At 42.0% G+C, this 16,908-nt stretch overlaps 1 protein-coding gene across 1 annotated transcript; it reads right to left on the reverse strand.

Moving 5' to 3' along the window:
- Window positions 1–424: 424 nt before the first annotated feature.
- On the reverse strand, window positions 425–1,402 carry LOC142139742 (olfactory receptor 52Z1P-like). Its single transcript, XM_075197611.1, has one exon. It carries the CDS (start codon window positions 1,400–1,402, stop codon window positions 425–427), a length of 978 nt encoding a protein of 325 aa, XP_075053712.1.
- Between the last annotated feature and the right edge of the window lie 15,506 nt (window positions 1,403–16,908).

Here is a 16,908-nt window from a genome sequence, read left to right on the forward strand (position 1 = left end):
GAGATCACAGAAGTCTCTGCTTCTTGTGTCTAAGTAACACCTGGAATCTGGAACAGCATTGAGATATTGGGAATAATCACAATAAACAACCACTTAGTGAATTTAACAGTTTAAAGTTAAAAGATCCATTAAGTGACGTAAATCAGAGGCAAGTTTTCTTTATTCCCCTTTAACTGGGCATCATATTAAATTTAAAACAATTTCATAAATTATTTGGGTACGGTCAGCAAAAGGAAGATTCAGGAGTTTGTCCGACCAGTGTGGCATTATTCTAAGACGTAATGTAAAAGTTAGGACAAAAGCTGGAAAAACACCTGAAACAATGAAGTCTGGCAGAATTCTTCAGCTCAAATCTCAAGTGACAATTAGTAGTGAAGTACCTGACATTTCTCCACAATATGAAATGGAGCTGGACTGACCAAGTTCAGCCTTTCCTCGGGAATTTACTCACATTGAGATCTCCAGGTTTTACTCTAGAAAAGACGTGAAATATGCGCTGTCGGATTTCTTTTATCTTTACGCCATAGATAATTGGATTCATCATTGGTGGGACAACAACGTAGAGATTGGCTAAGAGAATATGAACCTTAATGTTTTTATAGCCAACTCTGTAAGCGATGAAAGTAAAAAATGCAGGTGTGTAGAAGAGAAAGATAACACAGATATGAGACACACATGTATTGAAGGTCTTGACACGAGCCTCTGTGGACGGGATTCTTAGAACAGCCCTGATAATGACAATGTAGGACACGGCAATAAAGATGATGTCCACACCTGTAGCGCAGGCAGCTATAACGAGACCATACACCACATTGACCAGTATGTCCGCAGTAGCCAACCTGGCCATGGACATGTGTTCACAGTATGTATGTTCTATCACATTGCTTTGTTGGTAAGGTAATCTGTTTAAAAGAAAGACAAATGGAGTTACCAAACAAATACTTCTGGAAATGGCCATGATCACGGTCTTCCTTATGAATGAGCTGGTGAGGGTTGCCGAGTATGTTAAAGGATGGCATATGGCATAGTATCGATCATAAGCCATGGTGAGCAAAATGGCTGATTCTGTCCCAAAGTTGAAATGAATGAAGAATACCTGGGTGAGACATCCATTAAAAGAGATTATTCCATACTTAAACCAAAAAATAAAAAGGGTCTTTGGTACAGCAGAAGAGCTCAGAAGGATGTCACTGATTGCTAGCATCATGATGAACATATACATGGGCTGGTGCAGGCTTTCATTGGATGCTATGATCAATAGCAAGATGGAGTTCCCCAGTAGAGTGAAAATATACATGATGCAGAATGGGATGGACAGTAGGAGATGTGAGTCCTCCAGACCAGGAATCCCCATCAGGAGGAAATAATCAGGGTGGAAACTGGTCAAGTTTGACATTTCCATAGTATTTTGGTTGCCTGTATCAAAAAGCAAAAATAAGCATTGAATGTCCTCAATTCTGTTGCGACAAAGAGTTTTGTACACAATATATAAATTGCATGTTATATGAGTTAATGCTGTAAGAATGAATGAAATATGAAAAGTTAAGTGACTCTAAAATAAAAATGAAGTTTGGGTCAAATATGCTGATGAAAATTATTCTAGCTGCTCTATAAAAGTGAATCACGTATTTACACTGGGCAAACTGGAAAAAAACAAGAAAATGTTCCCTTAGATCCACAGCATCCAGTATGTTGCTTTCTAAGTAGACAACATTGTGGCTGGATCACATAGGAATAACTTATTGCAGATATTTATCTTAATTAAGGGTGGAGGGCACCTCTGTAAATCATTGCACATGTAGTGATATTTTTTTATATTGTGTGTATTTCGGTATAGGAAATATATTAATTTATAATGTATTATACCGTCTCTGTACTTTCTGGATATCACTAGCACCTGAAACTAGTGTGCAACTGTCCTTTTTAGGACTTCCTTAGCTAATAAACAGCACTGCTTAAGGAACCTACTTTGACGCCTACTTACCTGCTGTAATTCCCGTGACCTACAGATTAGACCCAATCTAATCCGTTATCCGACTGTTCTGATTTAGGGACCCAACATTCCAGTACCAACCCTCTGCCTACTACTTTGCAGCTCTGCCCAGGGGAACCATATGCAGCAACCCTGATCTAAAGGAAGAGGTCAGGTGTATCAGCCCAGGTGCCCAGCGAGGGGGTACACTAGGAGCAACAGTTAACCAGAAGGACGCGGCTCTAGGTGCTGGTGAAGGAGCCTAGTGGTGGCAACAGGCCCCTCCTACTGTGGTTAGAAGCACATTTGGGAGAAAGAAAGGGGACGGTGGCAAGGCAAGCCCAGCCGGTCCCCATCAACACAATAGACAGGGTGGCAAAGGAGATCCATCCTGTCACAACATCCTATAAGATCGCTAGACTTAAGGCCATTGAATTAATCTGATGCTCAAGTATCACAATCCTTTATAGAAAATACATCTTCAACCCAAGCTCACATTCTATTTTGGAGAAGAAATAAGCCCATGCTCAGTTAATCCCATATGGTACCAGCGGCACAGCAATATAAATGCACTGTATGGATACAAAACAAGACAATTATTGTTGGAGCTTGTCCTTAACAATGCATATGTATGTGTATCTAGCAAAATGAAATCATGAGCTATTGGTTCATATTTTGATCAAAACATGTAAGCCTGCATCCCAGCATCAAGAGTACCATATTGTATGCATGTCCTACACTAACCTATATGCTTCAAACACCATTGAGCTAAAATCAGATGTACTTACCTTACAGGTAATGCATTTATATTGCTGTGCAGTTGATACCATGTATATGAGACTAACCAAGCACAGGCTTATTTCTAATCTGAATTTGATTTAAAATATTTCCTTGAGTTGTCATGGCAGCTGTCTTTTAGGCCGACATAAAGTAGCTTGGATGTAGCTCACAAGCCAGCCCTTGATAGATTTAAGCCTCATTTACATTGGAAGTCAGTGTATCTGATTATAACTGCATTTTACTGGTGTTTGAAGCATATAGGTCAGTGTAGGACCTGTATAAGATTTTCTCTTTTCTTCTCTTTAAATAATAAATGAGATGAGCAGGTTTCCAAAATATAATATTTCTATAGTTTATTATTAAAATGATATTATTATACATAGATACAGCCATACTGGGTGAAGCAGACATACGCCCAGGGTCTCAAATGCCAATTGTGACGAAATGAGTGTGATAATCCTATTAGCATTCAGTTTCTCATTTCTCACATAATGTGGATTATAGCAAGTACTTTTTATAGCCCATGCTTTTGTTCCCCAGCTCACCAGACTACAACTGCATTGTCCAATAACATGTGGCTAAGGGGACATTGTAGTTCAGTGTACATATGTATATTGTGTATTATATATTGATGACTTGCAGTAAGGTTGCTATTCATTGTCTTTAAAGTGAAGCCAGGGGGATTATGGGTAGGGATAAGGTTGTAAGATGCTGGAGTAGTAAAACTAATTAGTGTCCATTGTTCTCACCAGGCTAGCCCAGACAGGCCATCTAACAGGGAAGGTTTTGTGGAAGGACAGCTCATCTTCACTCCCCTCTCCAAACCCCCCCCCCCCCTTGTCCAGCACTGACCAATGGTTAAGGAGAATAGACCCAGGTGTTTGCAGAGGGAGGGGAAAGACTGTGGAAATTAGACCCAAGATATAAGGAGTCACTCCAAAGGGGGAAGGGTGTTTATTCTGGGATTTCATTCATGAAGACTGCAAGATCTAGCTTTTGAGTTGTCGTTCTCTAACTAGAGTCTATATATATGAAGCTGAGAGAGATCCATGGGTCGTGAAGTCTGGACAGCCAAGTTACTATTGCTCCTTAAGCTATTGGGGTGAGGGACAGATGATGTGGTAATCCTGCCTGGCATTTATTTACTGTGTGTACATAATATTCTAGTGTTGTTTGTATGACAATAAATATACTGTTGTATTTTTATAACTGCATTTGCCTGAGTGACCATACGAATCCTAGAAGGAACTGGGTAGATTTCCCTGGCATAGGAAGGCACCCGTGGGTGGCCAGCCAGCGTGAAGTGTGTAGCATTGGGCCAGATAAAGCCGGTATCTTCACATTTTTGGTGGCAAGTAGTGGGGTCACTCAGTCCCAGGTCCTCACTGGGTAGAGCTGCAGGGGAACTGTATCGTGATAAATTCCAGGGCTCTGCAAAGCAGTTAGCACTAGAAACCAGTTACCACATTATCCTGAACTAACTCCTAAAGGTTTTAAGGTAGAAAGTGTCACGAAAAGCGTTGTGGGCTTTAGGCGAGGGAAGATGCCGCCTAAGTGCCGATTTGATAAGGGGAGGTGCACCCCGCCAAAGGAGAGAGGAAGATGGAACCGTGTCTAAAAGAGAGGAAATCACAGTGAGGTGATCCCTGGAAGTAAATTGGTGTGAGCTCTGGGAACAAGAGAGCAGATCACAGCCCATTGTTGAAAAAGTTCCTAAAGGAAGGAATGAAGCAGTCCAGTACAACCAGGAGAAATGTGTACTGGGATGAAGGACTGTGGCAGAGTCTGCAGGATGGGGATATGTATGTGTTGCACCACCCCACCACAATGCAGCACATTTTGGATTATTGGGATGAGGAGTGCCCAAAGATTATTATGTGGGAATGAGCCAGTCTACAGGAGAAATTGGAGAACCAGTTGGATGTGTTCCTTATGTTGAAAGAGGAAGCAAGTGCCTGTAATTTTCAGGATGAACCAGAATGGGATGATTTTACACATGAAGTTATTTGTACTATGCAGAATCTGGCCAAGGGAAATCCAGTTATGACAATAAACAGCAGTATAAACAAGACGGAAATGGACTGTTACAGCACAGGGACATGCCTGATGAATCCCCTGCAAATGTACTAATAGAATCTGTCCCATTAGCAGATTCTACAGATCCACTAGAGACAATGAGTGTGGAGGAGCTGATAGTGGAATGCCAGATCCGGGGTGTACCTTACCTGTACTGCATGCACAGGGATATCCTCAAACGTCTTTTAAAAGATCAGGAGAATCCCATCAATGCCTTTAGTGTCTATAGGAAATGGATGCTCACTTTAGGTCCCCGCATACCTCTCTGGGAACAAATGCAATGTCTGCAACAGAGTTTTGAAGAAGCAGAGTATGAGGTATGGCGACAAGGACTTACGGACACTGAAATGTGCAGGATCAGTGTTATCGAGTGAATACTGAAAAATGCCAATTGCAATATCTTTTGTCACACTCTAAAAAAATGGCTGCTCGGTCTGTTAATCAGGGGGAGGTCCATCCCAGTGGATTATACACAGTTGCCCAAGCTACTATCTTGGGGGAGACTGGAGAAGAACTGTTTGGTGAGGATGTGTTACCTCTGACTACTCAGAAAGGATTAGGAGAAATCCTCCATTTGGTGACTTGGATGGAAAAGAGCTACCAAGTAAGTACCATGTAGTAGCATCTTCTGATAATTTGCCAGTGTTATTGGCACCTGAGACTGTGTCTGAGTTAAAACAGAATTACAGAAAAGACCAGTTATCCACCCCTGTTGTGCCTGAAAATGTTTTGTTTAATGAACTAACGCAGGATACCGTATGTGTGCTCTCAAGGGCAAGTGATGTACAGCTGTACCCAATTGTGGCTGAAGAAAATCATAAACTTGCTCAACATATGATCTCATCAGAAATCATGATTACAGACTGTATGACAGAATTAATGGGAGAGGATAAAGGAATTGTCATGTCAGAGGCCACTATCATGGGGCCCTGGGAAAATTACATTTATGCCTTTCCCTATGCAGAATTGGCAGATGAGGAGATGTTAACTGAGTGGGTGTGTGAGAGGGCACCAGCACAGCAAGATTTACCAGCCCCACAAGCTTTGAATCATCGCAATCCAGGACCTAATACCAGAGGCCTGCACTGGACCATCCACTTTGTTTTGCTGCCAGGAGGACAAGTCTGTGTCCAATGAGGATTCACACTACCCCGATGCGCCAAAGGCGAGGGAAGTAGTGCAATAGTTGGATGTGGTAGCAGGGGAGGGGAGATGCACACCAACATACTTACAGGGGCACCCACATGTGGTTTCGGAGGGGGACAGAGGATTCCCAATAAGCGAAGAATTAATGGAGGCACCACATTTGCCTGCCACTGGGCAGTTGTCCCTTGAGTGTTTGGGGGAGGGGGGATTGGATCATTGCCAGAAACAAACGGACAAGGTGCCAGAAAGTTTTTCTGCCACTTGGCAGTTTCCCCCCGAATATGTGGGGGAGGGGAGCATGGCCTCCAGAAACAGAGGACAGGCCAAGGGACTATTTGCAGTTGGGCAATTAAGGGTAGACAAGGCACCCAAGGGATGTTAGACTACAACTCTTCTACCATGGATGTGTGCAACGGAGTGGCCCAGTTTTATTGTTGACTCATCTTATGACACAGGGCAGCATAGACCCTCACTCCAGCTGGGTGGGATGATATGCCTCCAGCCATGGGAACCGGGTGGGAGATTGAGGAACTGTGTACTGCTGTCTACCTTACCATCAGACCCAGGAGAAACCTCAGCAGGCCAGAAATTTTGGACTTGGAGTGGAGAAAGGATTACTTGGGGCAAGGGAGCCACTGGGGAACAAGGGCTAAAAAAGTGGGGGAGGTATATGTGATGAAATGAGTGTGATAACCCTGTGAGCATTTGGTTTTTCATTTCTCATATAATGTAGATTATAGCAAGTACTTTTTATAGCCCATGCTTTTGTTCCCCAGCTCACCAGACTACAACTGCATTGTCCAATAACATGTGCCTAAGGGGACATTGTAGTTCAGTGTACATATGTATATTGTGTATTGTATATTGATGACTTGCAGTAAGATTGCTATTCATTGTCTTTAAAGTGAAGCCAGGGGGATTATGGGTAGGGATAAGGTTGTAAGATGCTGGAGTAGGAAAACTAATTAGTCTCCATTGTTCTCACCAGGCTAGCCCAGACAAGCCATCTAACAGGGGAGGTTTTGTGGAAGGCCAGCTCATCTTCACTTCCCTCTCCAACCCCCCTCCCCCCCTAGTTCAGCACTGACCAATGGTTAAGGAGAATAGACCCAGGGGTTTGCAGAGGGAGGGGAAAGACTGTGGAAATTAGACCCAAGATATAAGGAACCACTCCAAGGGGGGAGGGGGTGTTCGTTCTGGGATTTCATTTGTGAAGACTGCAAGATCTAGCTTTTGAGTTGTCGTTCTCTGACTAGAGTCTATATATATGAAGCTGAGAGAGATCCATGGATCGTGAAGTCTGAACAGCCAGGTGACTATTGCTCCTTAAGCTATTGGGGTGAGGGACAGATGGTGTGGTAATCCTGCCTGGCATTTACTTACTGTGTGTACATAGGGGGGTATTCAATTGTTGCTTTTAACGCGCTAAAACAAAAAAAAAACGAGCGCTGGAAAAATATTACAGTTTATACGGTAATATGCGCGTAAATACCGTTAATACGGTAGTTTACTCGCTGAATTTTGTCTCGCAGCTCCCAAATCTAGCGAGTAATTACCGTATTAACGCTAATATTTTTAGAGCGCTCGGTTTTTTTGTTTTAGCGCGTTAAAAGCAACAATTGAATACCCCCCATAATATTCTAGTGTTGTTTGTATGACAATAAATATACTGTTGTATTTTTATAACTGCATTTGCCTGAGTGACCATATGAATCCTAGAAGGTACTGGGTAGACTTCCCTGGCATAGGAAGGCATCCGTGGGTGGCCAGCCAGCGTGAAGTGTGTAGCATTGGTCCAGATAAACCCGGTATCTTCACACCAATTGACACTCTATATTTGATTCTTTTATAGAAAATGTTGCTCCCTATTTCTTTAAAACACACCTTCCCAGCTTACATCACTGCTGGCAATGTGACATGTTCTTTTGGACGGGCCATCTTGACCCTATATGTTGCCAATATTTCTTTGGCCATATCTGGCGATATTGTGAAATAAAATCACATGACAATTATATAACCTGTTTTGTTTATGAATTCTGCAATAATGGAAATGTGCTAAAAACATGTCTCTTGTTATATAATATGTGTTTTTTTTCTGTTCTATTAAAAGCACAGAAACAAAATTCAAGTTCATTGGTTCATTCTATTGAACTAATTAGTGATATAGGGTTTTTGTTAATTATTACTTCGACAGACCAGCAACATTTTTTTAAAAATAGTATATTTATGCCCATATGCCGAGTTGGAGATTACTCAAGATGTATCTAACACTTCACCAGTCGCATATGCGCCAGGTTAACGTAAGGTGTTCTTACACCCAGATACGCTTACACCTAGATATACTTACACCCAGATACACTTACTCCCAGATACACTTACTCCCAGATACACTTACACTTACATATACTTACACCCAAATATACTTACACATAGATATACTTACACCCAAATATACTTACTCCCAGATACACTTACACTTATATATACTTACACCCAGATATACTTACACCTAGATATACTTACACCCAGATATACTTACACCTAGATATACTTACACCTAACCATGAGCACAAGAATTTGTTTGGATAGCAGAATATGCATTCGCTATTAGGTTTGAATTTTCATTAAAAAAAAAAGCTCTATAATACAGCAGACGTAATCTTCCTTCCTGTGTATGAATGAATTTTCCACAAAAAAATCATTCTAAAATATGCCACCAAAATCCTATAATATATGCACCAACCATGAAGAGCGCAACCGCACAAACATACAACTGTACACGTTTAGGGCCCTGTATATATATCATCATCATCAACATTTATTTGTATGTCGCCAGAATACAAATATATATATATAGATAGATAGATAGATAGATATAGATAGATAGATAGATAGATAGATAGATAGATAGATAGATAGATATAGGTAGATAGATAGATAGATAGATAGATAGATAGATAGATAGATAGATAGATAGATACATAGATAGATAGATAGATAGATAGATACATAGATAGATAGATAGATAGATACATAGATAGATACATAGATAGATACATAGATAAGTAGATGTGTTTTTCCGGTCTATTTTAAATAGAGAAACAATTCTAATGCCTAGTTGCATATTTTCTTTCAATATATTATTCATTTCTCTTTGTAGTGCTATTAGACGAATAATTAAAAAAAAACCTGCGCTGTGCACATAGCGTTATTTGTATATATTTGTATATAACTGTCCACAATATAAACACAGAATGTGTCAGACATATAATGGACGGCAGTTATAACAGAGTCACCTTAAATATAAATATGGGGAACAGTCACATTCAGCAACATAATGCAGAAATATGGGATGATTTTGATGACCATGCGTGACACTAATGTATATTGAGCCATAAGTGACTCTGATAGCTATTCTATAATTATCAACTTTAATTGCAGCCTTTTCGAGTCATAATTAGGTATGGTAATTAAACTAAATATAAAGACAATAACACTCAGAGCTGACAAGATATAATAATGTGTTTGATAACCGCTGCATCTTGTCCTTTATGACGATTGATGGTTATAGATGGATCTATCAACGAAAGGGAAAACTTGCACAGTGCTTGGCCGATGTCAAACAATCAGCATTTAGTTTTCATTGTTATAGTGTAAGGTTAACTCATGAGAGCAAGCCTACTGTGATTGGCTTACTTGCACATATATCAGCCAATAAACATAAAATATATACATAGATTAAAGTAAAGTAAAGTGGATATATTATTGCTATTAAGTAAATGGTCTTACCTGAGCATGAAGAAGTGAGATGAGGTGAGGAGGAGACTGTGTGTGTATAGAATCAGGTGTACCATATATATTGTACAAGCCATGTCTCCTGATAGAAAGAAATCCCCTGGGGGAGACTCAGTTTAGCTGGCTGATTGCTGGAGTAATTGTTAAGTCACTTAGAGGTTGATTTACACATTAACATTTTTCCCTGAGTGCCTCTATCAAGAGTTATCTTCCCTATTAAATAAAGACACATGACACTTGCTTGTCGAAGAAAGGTCACAACATTTTATTGAAATTAAATTAAAGTGGTGGCAAACACAAAGCCGTGGCCAATCAGCTATCAGCAATTGCAAACGGCAAAATTATGGCAACTCTAATATACTCAGACACTTCTAGCACCACTATCACCTATATGGTTCAATAGCTGAGGTCTGTTTGGAAAAGGTAGTGCCCTCTATCTCTCTGAGGGGGAGTGTAACTAACAATTAACCTCCCTGATAAGGGAGAGTGCCCCACCGACACCCAAATGTGTCATTATGGCCGCTGATTGGCATGCTTTTATGCTAAATCTAATTTACAAATCCAGGCCCCTATAAAGTTGATCCACAAAACAGACTAAACCATCCTCTGAAAGGTGCACGTCATCTGACCTGTACAAGTAAGTGTACTTAAACCGAATGTTGGGATGGACCACCATGACCCCCATTTACCCACCAGAGACTTGCCGACGGTCCGGTTCACCTTAGAATGGACCTTATTGAGTCGTGCCAGAATAATAGTGTCACGAGCACTAGGATATCACCAGATGATGATCTTACCAGAGTAGTGTGGGTTACACAGTGGTCCTCTGGTAGCAGGGTGACTAGCGGAACATATGACTCAGCAGATGGTGAGAGGATGCAAATAGAAAAGTCAATGACTAGCAGCAATCTGGTTAATGATTAGGTAGATATGAACACGAGGATCTTGATGGACGTGAAGAAGTGCAGGAAGGTAACAGGGAAGTCAGTGGTCTGCGTACAGCAAGTTGTACCACTACTTATGGTGAAGAGACTTGTCCAGGTGCAGATAGGTAGCGGGGAAGTCAGTGGTCTGCGTATAGCAAGTTGTACCACTGCTTATGGTGAGAGGACTTGTCCAGGTGCAGGTAGGTAGCGGGGAAGTCAGTGGTCTGCGTATAGCAAGTTGTACCACTGCTTATGGTGAGAGGACTTGTCCAGGTGCAGGTAGGTAGCGGGGAAGTCAGTGGTCTGCGTATAGCAAGTTGTACCACTGCTTATGGTGAGAGGACTTGTCCAGGTGCAGGTAGGTAGCAGGGAAATCAGTGGTCTGCGTATAGCAAGTTGTACCACTGCTTAATAGGTGAGGAGGTGTACAAGTGTTGATGAGTGGAAACATAGAATGTAGACACTGAGAGCACAAGGAACTTGATCCCAAACAATATGCACAAGTCTATGTTGGTGTGGCAGGCGCTGCCTGACAGAGACGAATTCACTACCGGAATCCAGGCTAATAGCAGAAGGTCAATTAGCATATGTATCTCACGACTGAACAAAGAGGTAAACTTCCCAGCAGATATGTGGAGTAATAACAGTCTCAGCGAGATAGAGGATTCCGTGGGTAAGTGGAGAAGAGTCCAAGCGGATATGCAGTAAACGAATACAGTCAATAGAAGGTAAGCATACCGTGGTTCAGTTGAGCAGGCTATCCATGAGAGGATACAGGAACAGCTGAGCGGCTGCACACCAGCACGAGTAAAGAAACCACAGGTGAGTGGTAGCGGTAATCAGGGTCCGGGTTAGCACATAGGCAGAGAACTTGACACGGGTAGAATAACGATGAGCAATGCAGGAATCACTGGAGATAGCGAACACGAGTAGAACACTGGAGGTAATAGCGGACTGGAAGCCGCAGATGATTAGAGCAGGAGTCAGCAGAGAACTGAAGACATAGTAGAACACGGGAGACTTGTAGCGGTCTGGAAACCGGCAGGAATCAGCAGGGAACTGAAGACATAGTAGAACACAGGAGACTTGAAGCGGTCTGGAAACCGGCAATGAGTTGAGCAGGAATCAGGAATCAGCAGGAAGCTGAAGACACGGAGAAGTACACAGGAACACCTTCAGAGACTCACAGGGAATGAGACTCCAAGATCAGGCAACGAGGTAATGAACACAGGTTCTTTAAATAGGGAGCGTTGCCTGATCAACCAATTAACTAAAAGCAAAGGTCAGAAGAGTTCTTAGGAACTGCGCATGCGCAGACCATCAGGATGGCGGGCGGCCACGGTTCAGGATAGGTGCTGGTAGGAATACTGGAGAGCCACGCACCAGTGAAGAGGCACTCACGGTCCGGTGAGTGACAAATAGCACTTCTCCATATATGGGAAATAATATATGACCAAATTAAAAGGATTCCTGGCTGGCAAGACAGGATCACATCAAAATCAGACTTAACACACACAATGAGCACCAACCCTTTCAATTTATCACGGTCATTGCCGCCAAAATGGACAACTAGTACTTCTGGACGTTCAAACTTGGCTTCACACAGGGACAGGGTACTTAACAATGAAGCCCATCGTAGACCCCTTAAACCTTACCAATGAACCCTCTTGATCCCCAGGTAAACACTTGTGCTGTGAGCTTAACCACTTTTACTGACCCAATACACAAAAAAATGTCCTACCATCCACATCCTCATGGAGTCCTGCCGAAAACCTAAAACATGGAATGATGATACATGTAAAAACAGCAACCCAAACATGATTATAGGAAACCAATGTCAGTGAACAAATAACTAAACATAGCTTGCCTAGCCAGGGAAAAGGACGCATGGACTGATCTATATGAAGGCAAAACCGTAAAATAACTGGAAGGGCCACGAGCCAATCAAGCCCTTCATTTTGAGGAAACATTAGGCAAATACCTCCATACTCTCTCAAAACAAGGCAAGCTACGCCCATCATGGGTTAGCCCAGCTGAGCAGGAACATTGCTTGTTGCGAGCCTAACTTATTTCTTGTAGCAACTAGACTTCCTAAAAATAAAATTGAGCCAGCGCGAATATGAAACATCCATTGGGTAAATTACATTGTAGTGAACTAAATGTTCATCAATAAATTGTAAGGTCTGCAAATAAACATAAATATTTATTATAAAAAAATGCATAAAATCACCAGAATCAATCTGGAAAGATGGTGTATCTTGCTAACACATAACAGATAATGTATATCAATAGCAATTCCTCTCAAATAACCACAATTGCAGTAGATTAATCAGAATCAATCTGAAAAGAGTATATGATGTGTATCAATATCAATTCCTCTCAAATAACCACGATTAGATTAGTCCCAATTCTGATGTTTTCTCAGACCATAGAATCTACCAATCTTCAATAAATTTACAGCTGTCCCGACTGTTGGGATAAATACCCATTGGAGCTCCTATAGATGTATATCTCCTCCAATATTTTAGTGCAGACCTCACACAGTTGGTGTTTTTCGGTGTCCACACGGAGGGAAAAGTTCCAGCTTCAGTCTCAGCGTCTCGGTGAAGGTGAGGTGCGCACCTCTCAGCTGTCTGGGTAAACACAATGTGATTCACCTGAGTTCCGTTCTGAGATTCTCAGGACTTCAGTAAAAGCATTAAGGAAGCAGTTATTCAGTTGTGCCAGCACAATGTGTGTTGCAACTAGACTTCCAACAAACTTTTCAGCCACCACTGTGGCAGCACTGATCCTGAAAGAAAGAGAGCCGTAGTCGGCCAACTGTAAACCCAGTATTTACAAATATCATTGAAAAATCACCTTGAACAGGTATTTAGTCAGTGAGGACCCATCAACATGTCTCCACCAATTATTGCCAACAGCTGGCACCATGTCTAATTAACTACCAGCCAAAAGCATCAGACAAACTACAGAATTGTCTCTACGCAGCAACGTAATCCAACACCCTTCACCAAGCAGGTTAGTTTTTGACCTTTGGGTCTTATAAATAAAACTATACCTGCGAAAAACAACATTGTTGTAAAGCAAGGTCGTACAATGTGAAAACCCCCCCCCCCCACTTCACTAATTCTGAATGCCCCGTAAAAATCCATAGAGAGAGCCAAAAAAATAATAAACTTCAATTGCTTAAACCACAACCAGGGCTACAGCCCCCATCATCACACCAAAAGATCCCCATCAATAGGCTGCCCTCCTATCCTCTACCACCAGAGCAAGCCTGGCCCAGTGAAGGAACAAACTAAGACACTAACAAAAATGCACACGACGGAGACATAATCAAGTCTGGTATGGGAGGGGATGGGAATGGGCCACACATTCTTCCGAGCTGACTTTAAATTATAGGAAGAGCCGCTTCAAATGTCCCAATGAATAGGTAGCCAGAAACCATCCAAAAATCATTTGTACAAAACTGAACCGACACATCTATTGGGATTCCAGCCCAACCACTTAAATTACTCCCACAAAACCACAAGAGATAAGGTCTTAGCGGGGCGCTCAGTGGGTGGCTGACCCGGGCGTCTAATACAATCCCTCCTTGATAGATCCACTCTACACCTGGAACAAGCATGTCTGAAGCAAACGGCAGAGACTTAGTCACAATAAGTGTTGTTAAAGGCAAAGCACTTATCTCTGTATATGAAGGATGTGCCAGGACTCGCCTGTCCCTGTCTGTGTCTGGAAGCCCCACCCTCAGACAAACCACACCTTAACATCCTTTTAGCCAAAAGCCATCACATGCAGCCCATACTTTTTCTTACTAAAGGCATCATCATACATCCACCACATAACTCCCTTGGACCTCATGTACATTGAATCGGATAAATGTATTTAAGGACGTTCATATGCTGTTCAGGCCTGGTTTCTAAATAACATGCATCAAAATCCAACATCCCATCCAACCAATTCACATACCTTCTACATGTCTCCTCACCAATGCCATTCCTCGACCTTAGCAGCCGAAAACGCATTCTTGGCCTTACCAGTTATGGACAACATGCCCATATATCGTCGAGTGTGCATACTGTTCTGCACTCAAATCCGAATGTCCCTCAGGATCGCTGTATTAGCACTAGAGATGTTCACTGACCCCCGTGTTCTGGTTTTGGTTTTGGATTTGGATTAACTTTACGTTTTGGTTTTGGCAAAACTGCCCTTGCGTGTTTTAGCTTTGGTTTTGGTTTTGGATCCCTATTTTTTTCTAAAATCACTATTTTTTTTTGCTAAAATCACATAATTTTGCTCTCTTTTCCCCCATACATTATTATTAACCAAAATAACACTAAAGTCATTTGCAGTCAATTTTGACCACCTCACAGGTCACAATATTATTTTCATATACTTTTGGACAAAAACTGCAGCGACCTGACTGGATGCTAAGTGACAGAGCAATGACACAAACACATGGCAGTTCATAGCACATCTAGGAAACATTGCCATACAGCAGTGGCAGAAAAGAAAAGTGTTGCAAGATGGAATTGTCCTTTGGCCCTCCCACCACCCATTTTTTAAGATATTGAAGAGGACATGTACAGTTTAACAAAGCAAGTGCTCCTGTGACAAGGGGTGCCATTTTTATGGCTGAAGTGCTTGGTTTGTTAGGGCCCCCACAAAACAAGCTAACAATGGGCTTAAGGCACCTAAGCAAACAGTGCTGTTAATGAACTCTACTGTGGCAAGTCATGCACCAGTGGAATCAGTGCTTGCCAGTGATAAGAAGAAGGCCATTGTCATGCCTGGGCATAAATACACCTCTTATGTGTGGAATTATTTTTACCCATATCCTGACAACAGCTGTCTATATATTTGTAGCATTTGTAAAGCCACAGTGAGTAGAGTTAGGGACCTTAACCATCAAGGAGGCTGAAGCGAGTTGAAGTGAGTTCATGGCAAGCTCTTGGGAAAATCAGAAACGTATGGTAAAAATAATAGCAGCAAGCAGTCCAGCATCAACTAGCTCCCTTCTCTCATCTAGAACCCAGCACCTGCAATCTACACCTCCAAAGCCTTCATCATCAATATCCTCACAAGTGATCGGAGTTAGTCCTGCATTCAAGTTGCTAATGCTAGATGACTCCTCCCCTATCCTGTACTCCTCAGATGAATCCTTGTGCGTTAGGCCCACTGCTGCTGCTCTTGCTGCTGGGGGTGGATCTTCAACCCAGAAGCAGACAGAGAAGAAGACTACTAGTAGTTTACCACAATTGACTGTTAAACAATCCATTGCAAGAGGAAGCTAGTATGGCAGCTGTCACCCAGTCAAACAGCGGATCACAGGCGCCATGGCGACTATACTAGTATTAGATCTTTGTCCAATATCCACCATTAATGCAGTTAATTGAGGTCCTGTGTCCCCTTTATCAAATTCAATCTCAACACTACTTTACTAGACAAGCAATTCCTCACCTGTACCAGGAGGATACAAAAATGAAAATAATTGTAATACAAAATGCCATTCTATTGTAGACTTAACCACAGATATGGGAACAAACGGAACTGAGAAAGCTAAACATTATATGACAGTGACAGCCCACTGGGTTGGTAAATCACCTTCACAGCAGGAGCAGCAGCAGCATTTAACAAACAACGCCAGATCTTTCAGAGGGAGGCTACTCTGTGTATCATCTGCTTCACTAAGAGGCATACCGCTGACCTGTTTGTGGTCAGCAGGTTAGCTAAGTGGTTAGCACTTCTACCTCGCAGCACTGGGATCATGAGTTTGATTCCCAACCATGGCCTTATCTGTGTGGAGTTTGTATGTTCTCCCCATGTTTGCGTGGGTTTCCTACAGGTGTTCTGATTTCCTCCCACATGCCAAAAACATATTGGTAGGTTAATTGGCAACTATTAAATTGCCCTTAGTCTCTCTTGATCTGTGTGTGTATGTTAGGGGATTTAGATTGTAAGCTCCAATGGGGCAGGGACTGATGTGAGTGAGTTCTCTGTACAGCGCTGCAGAATTAGTGGCGCTATATAAATAAAGAGATGATGATGAAAAACTAAGGGATGTCATTGAAACATGGCTTACCCTGCTTGGACTCTCCTGTGGATATGTGAATTCTGATAAAGTCAACAATATTGTTAGAGTATTGCAGCGGGGGAAATTCCATCACATTCCCTGTTTTTCTCACACAATTAACCTGGTGCTACAGAACT

This window comes from Mixophyes fleayi, chromosome 2 (genome assembly GCF_038048845.1).
Source record: "Mixophyes fleayi isolate aMixFle1 chromosome 2, aMixFle1.hap1, whole genome shotgun sequence".
In the NCBI taxonomy this organism is placed as follows: Eukaryota; Metazoa; Chordata; class Amphibia; order Anura; family Limnodynastidae; genus Mixophyes; species Mixophyes fleayi.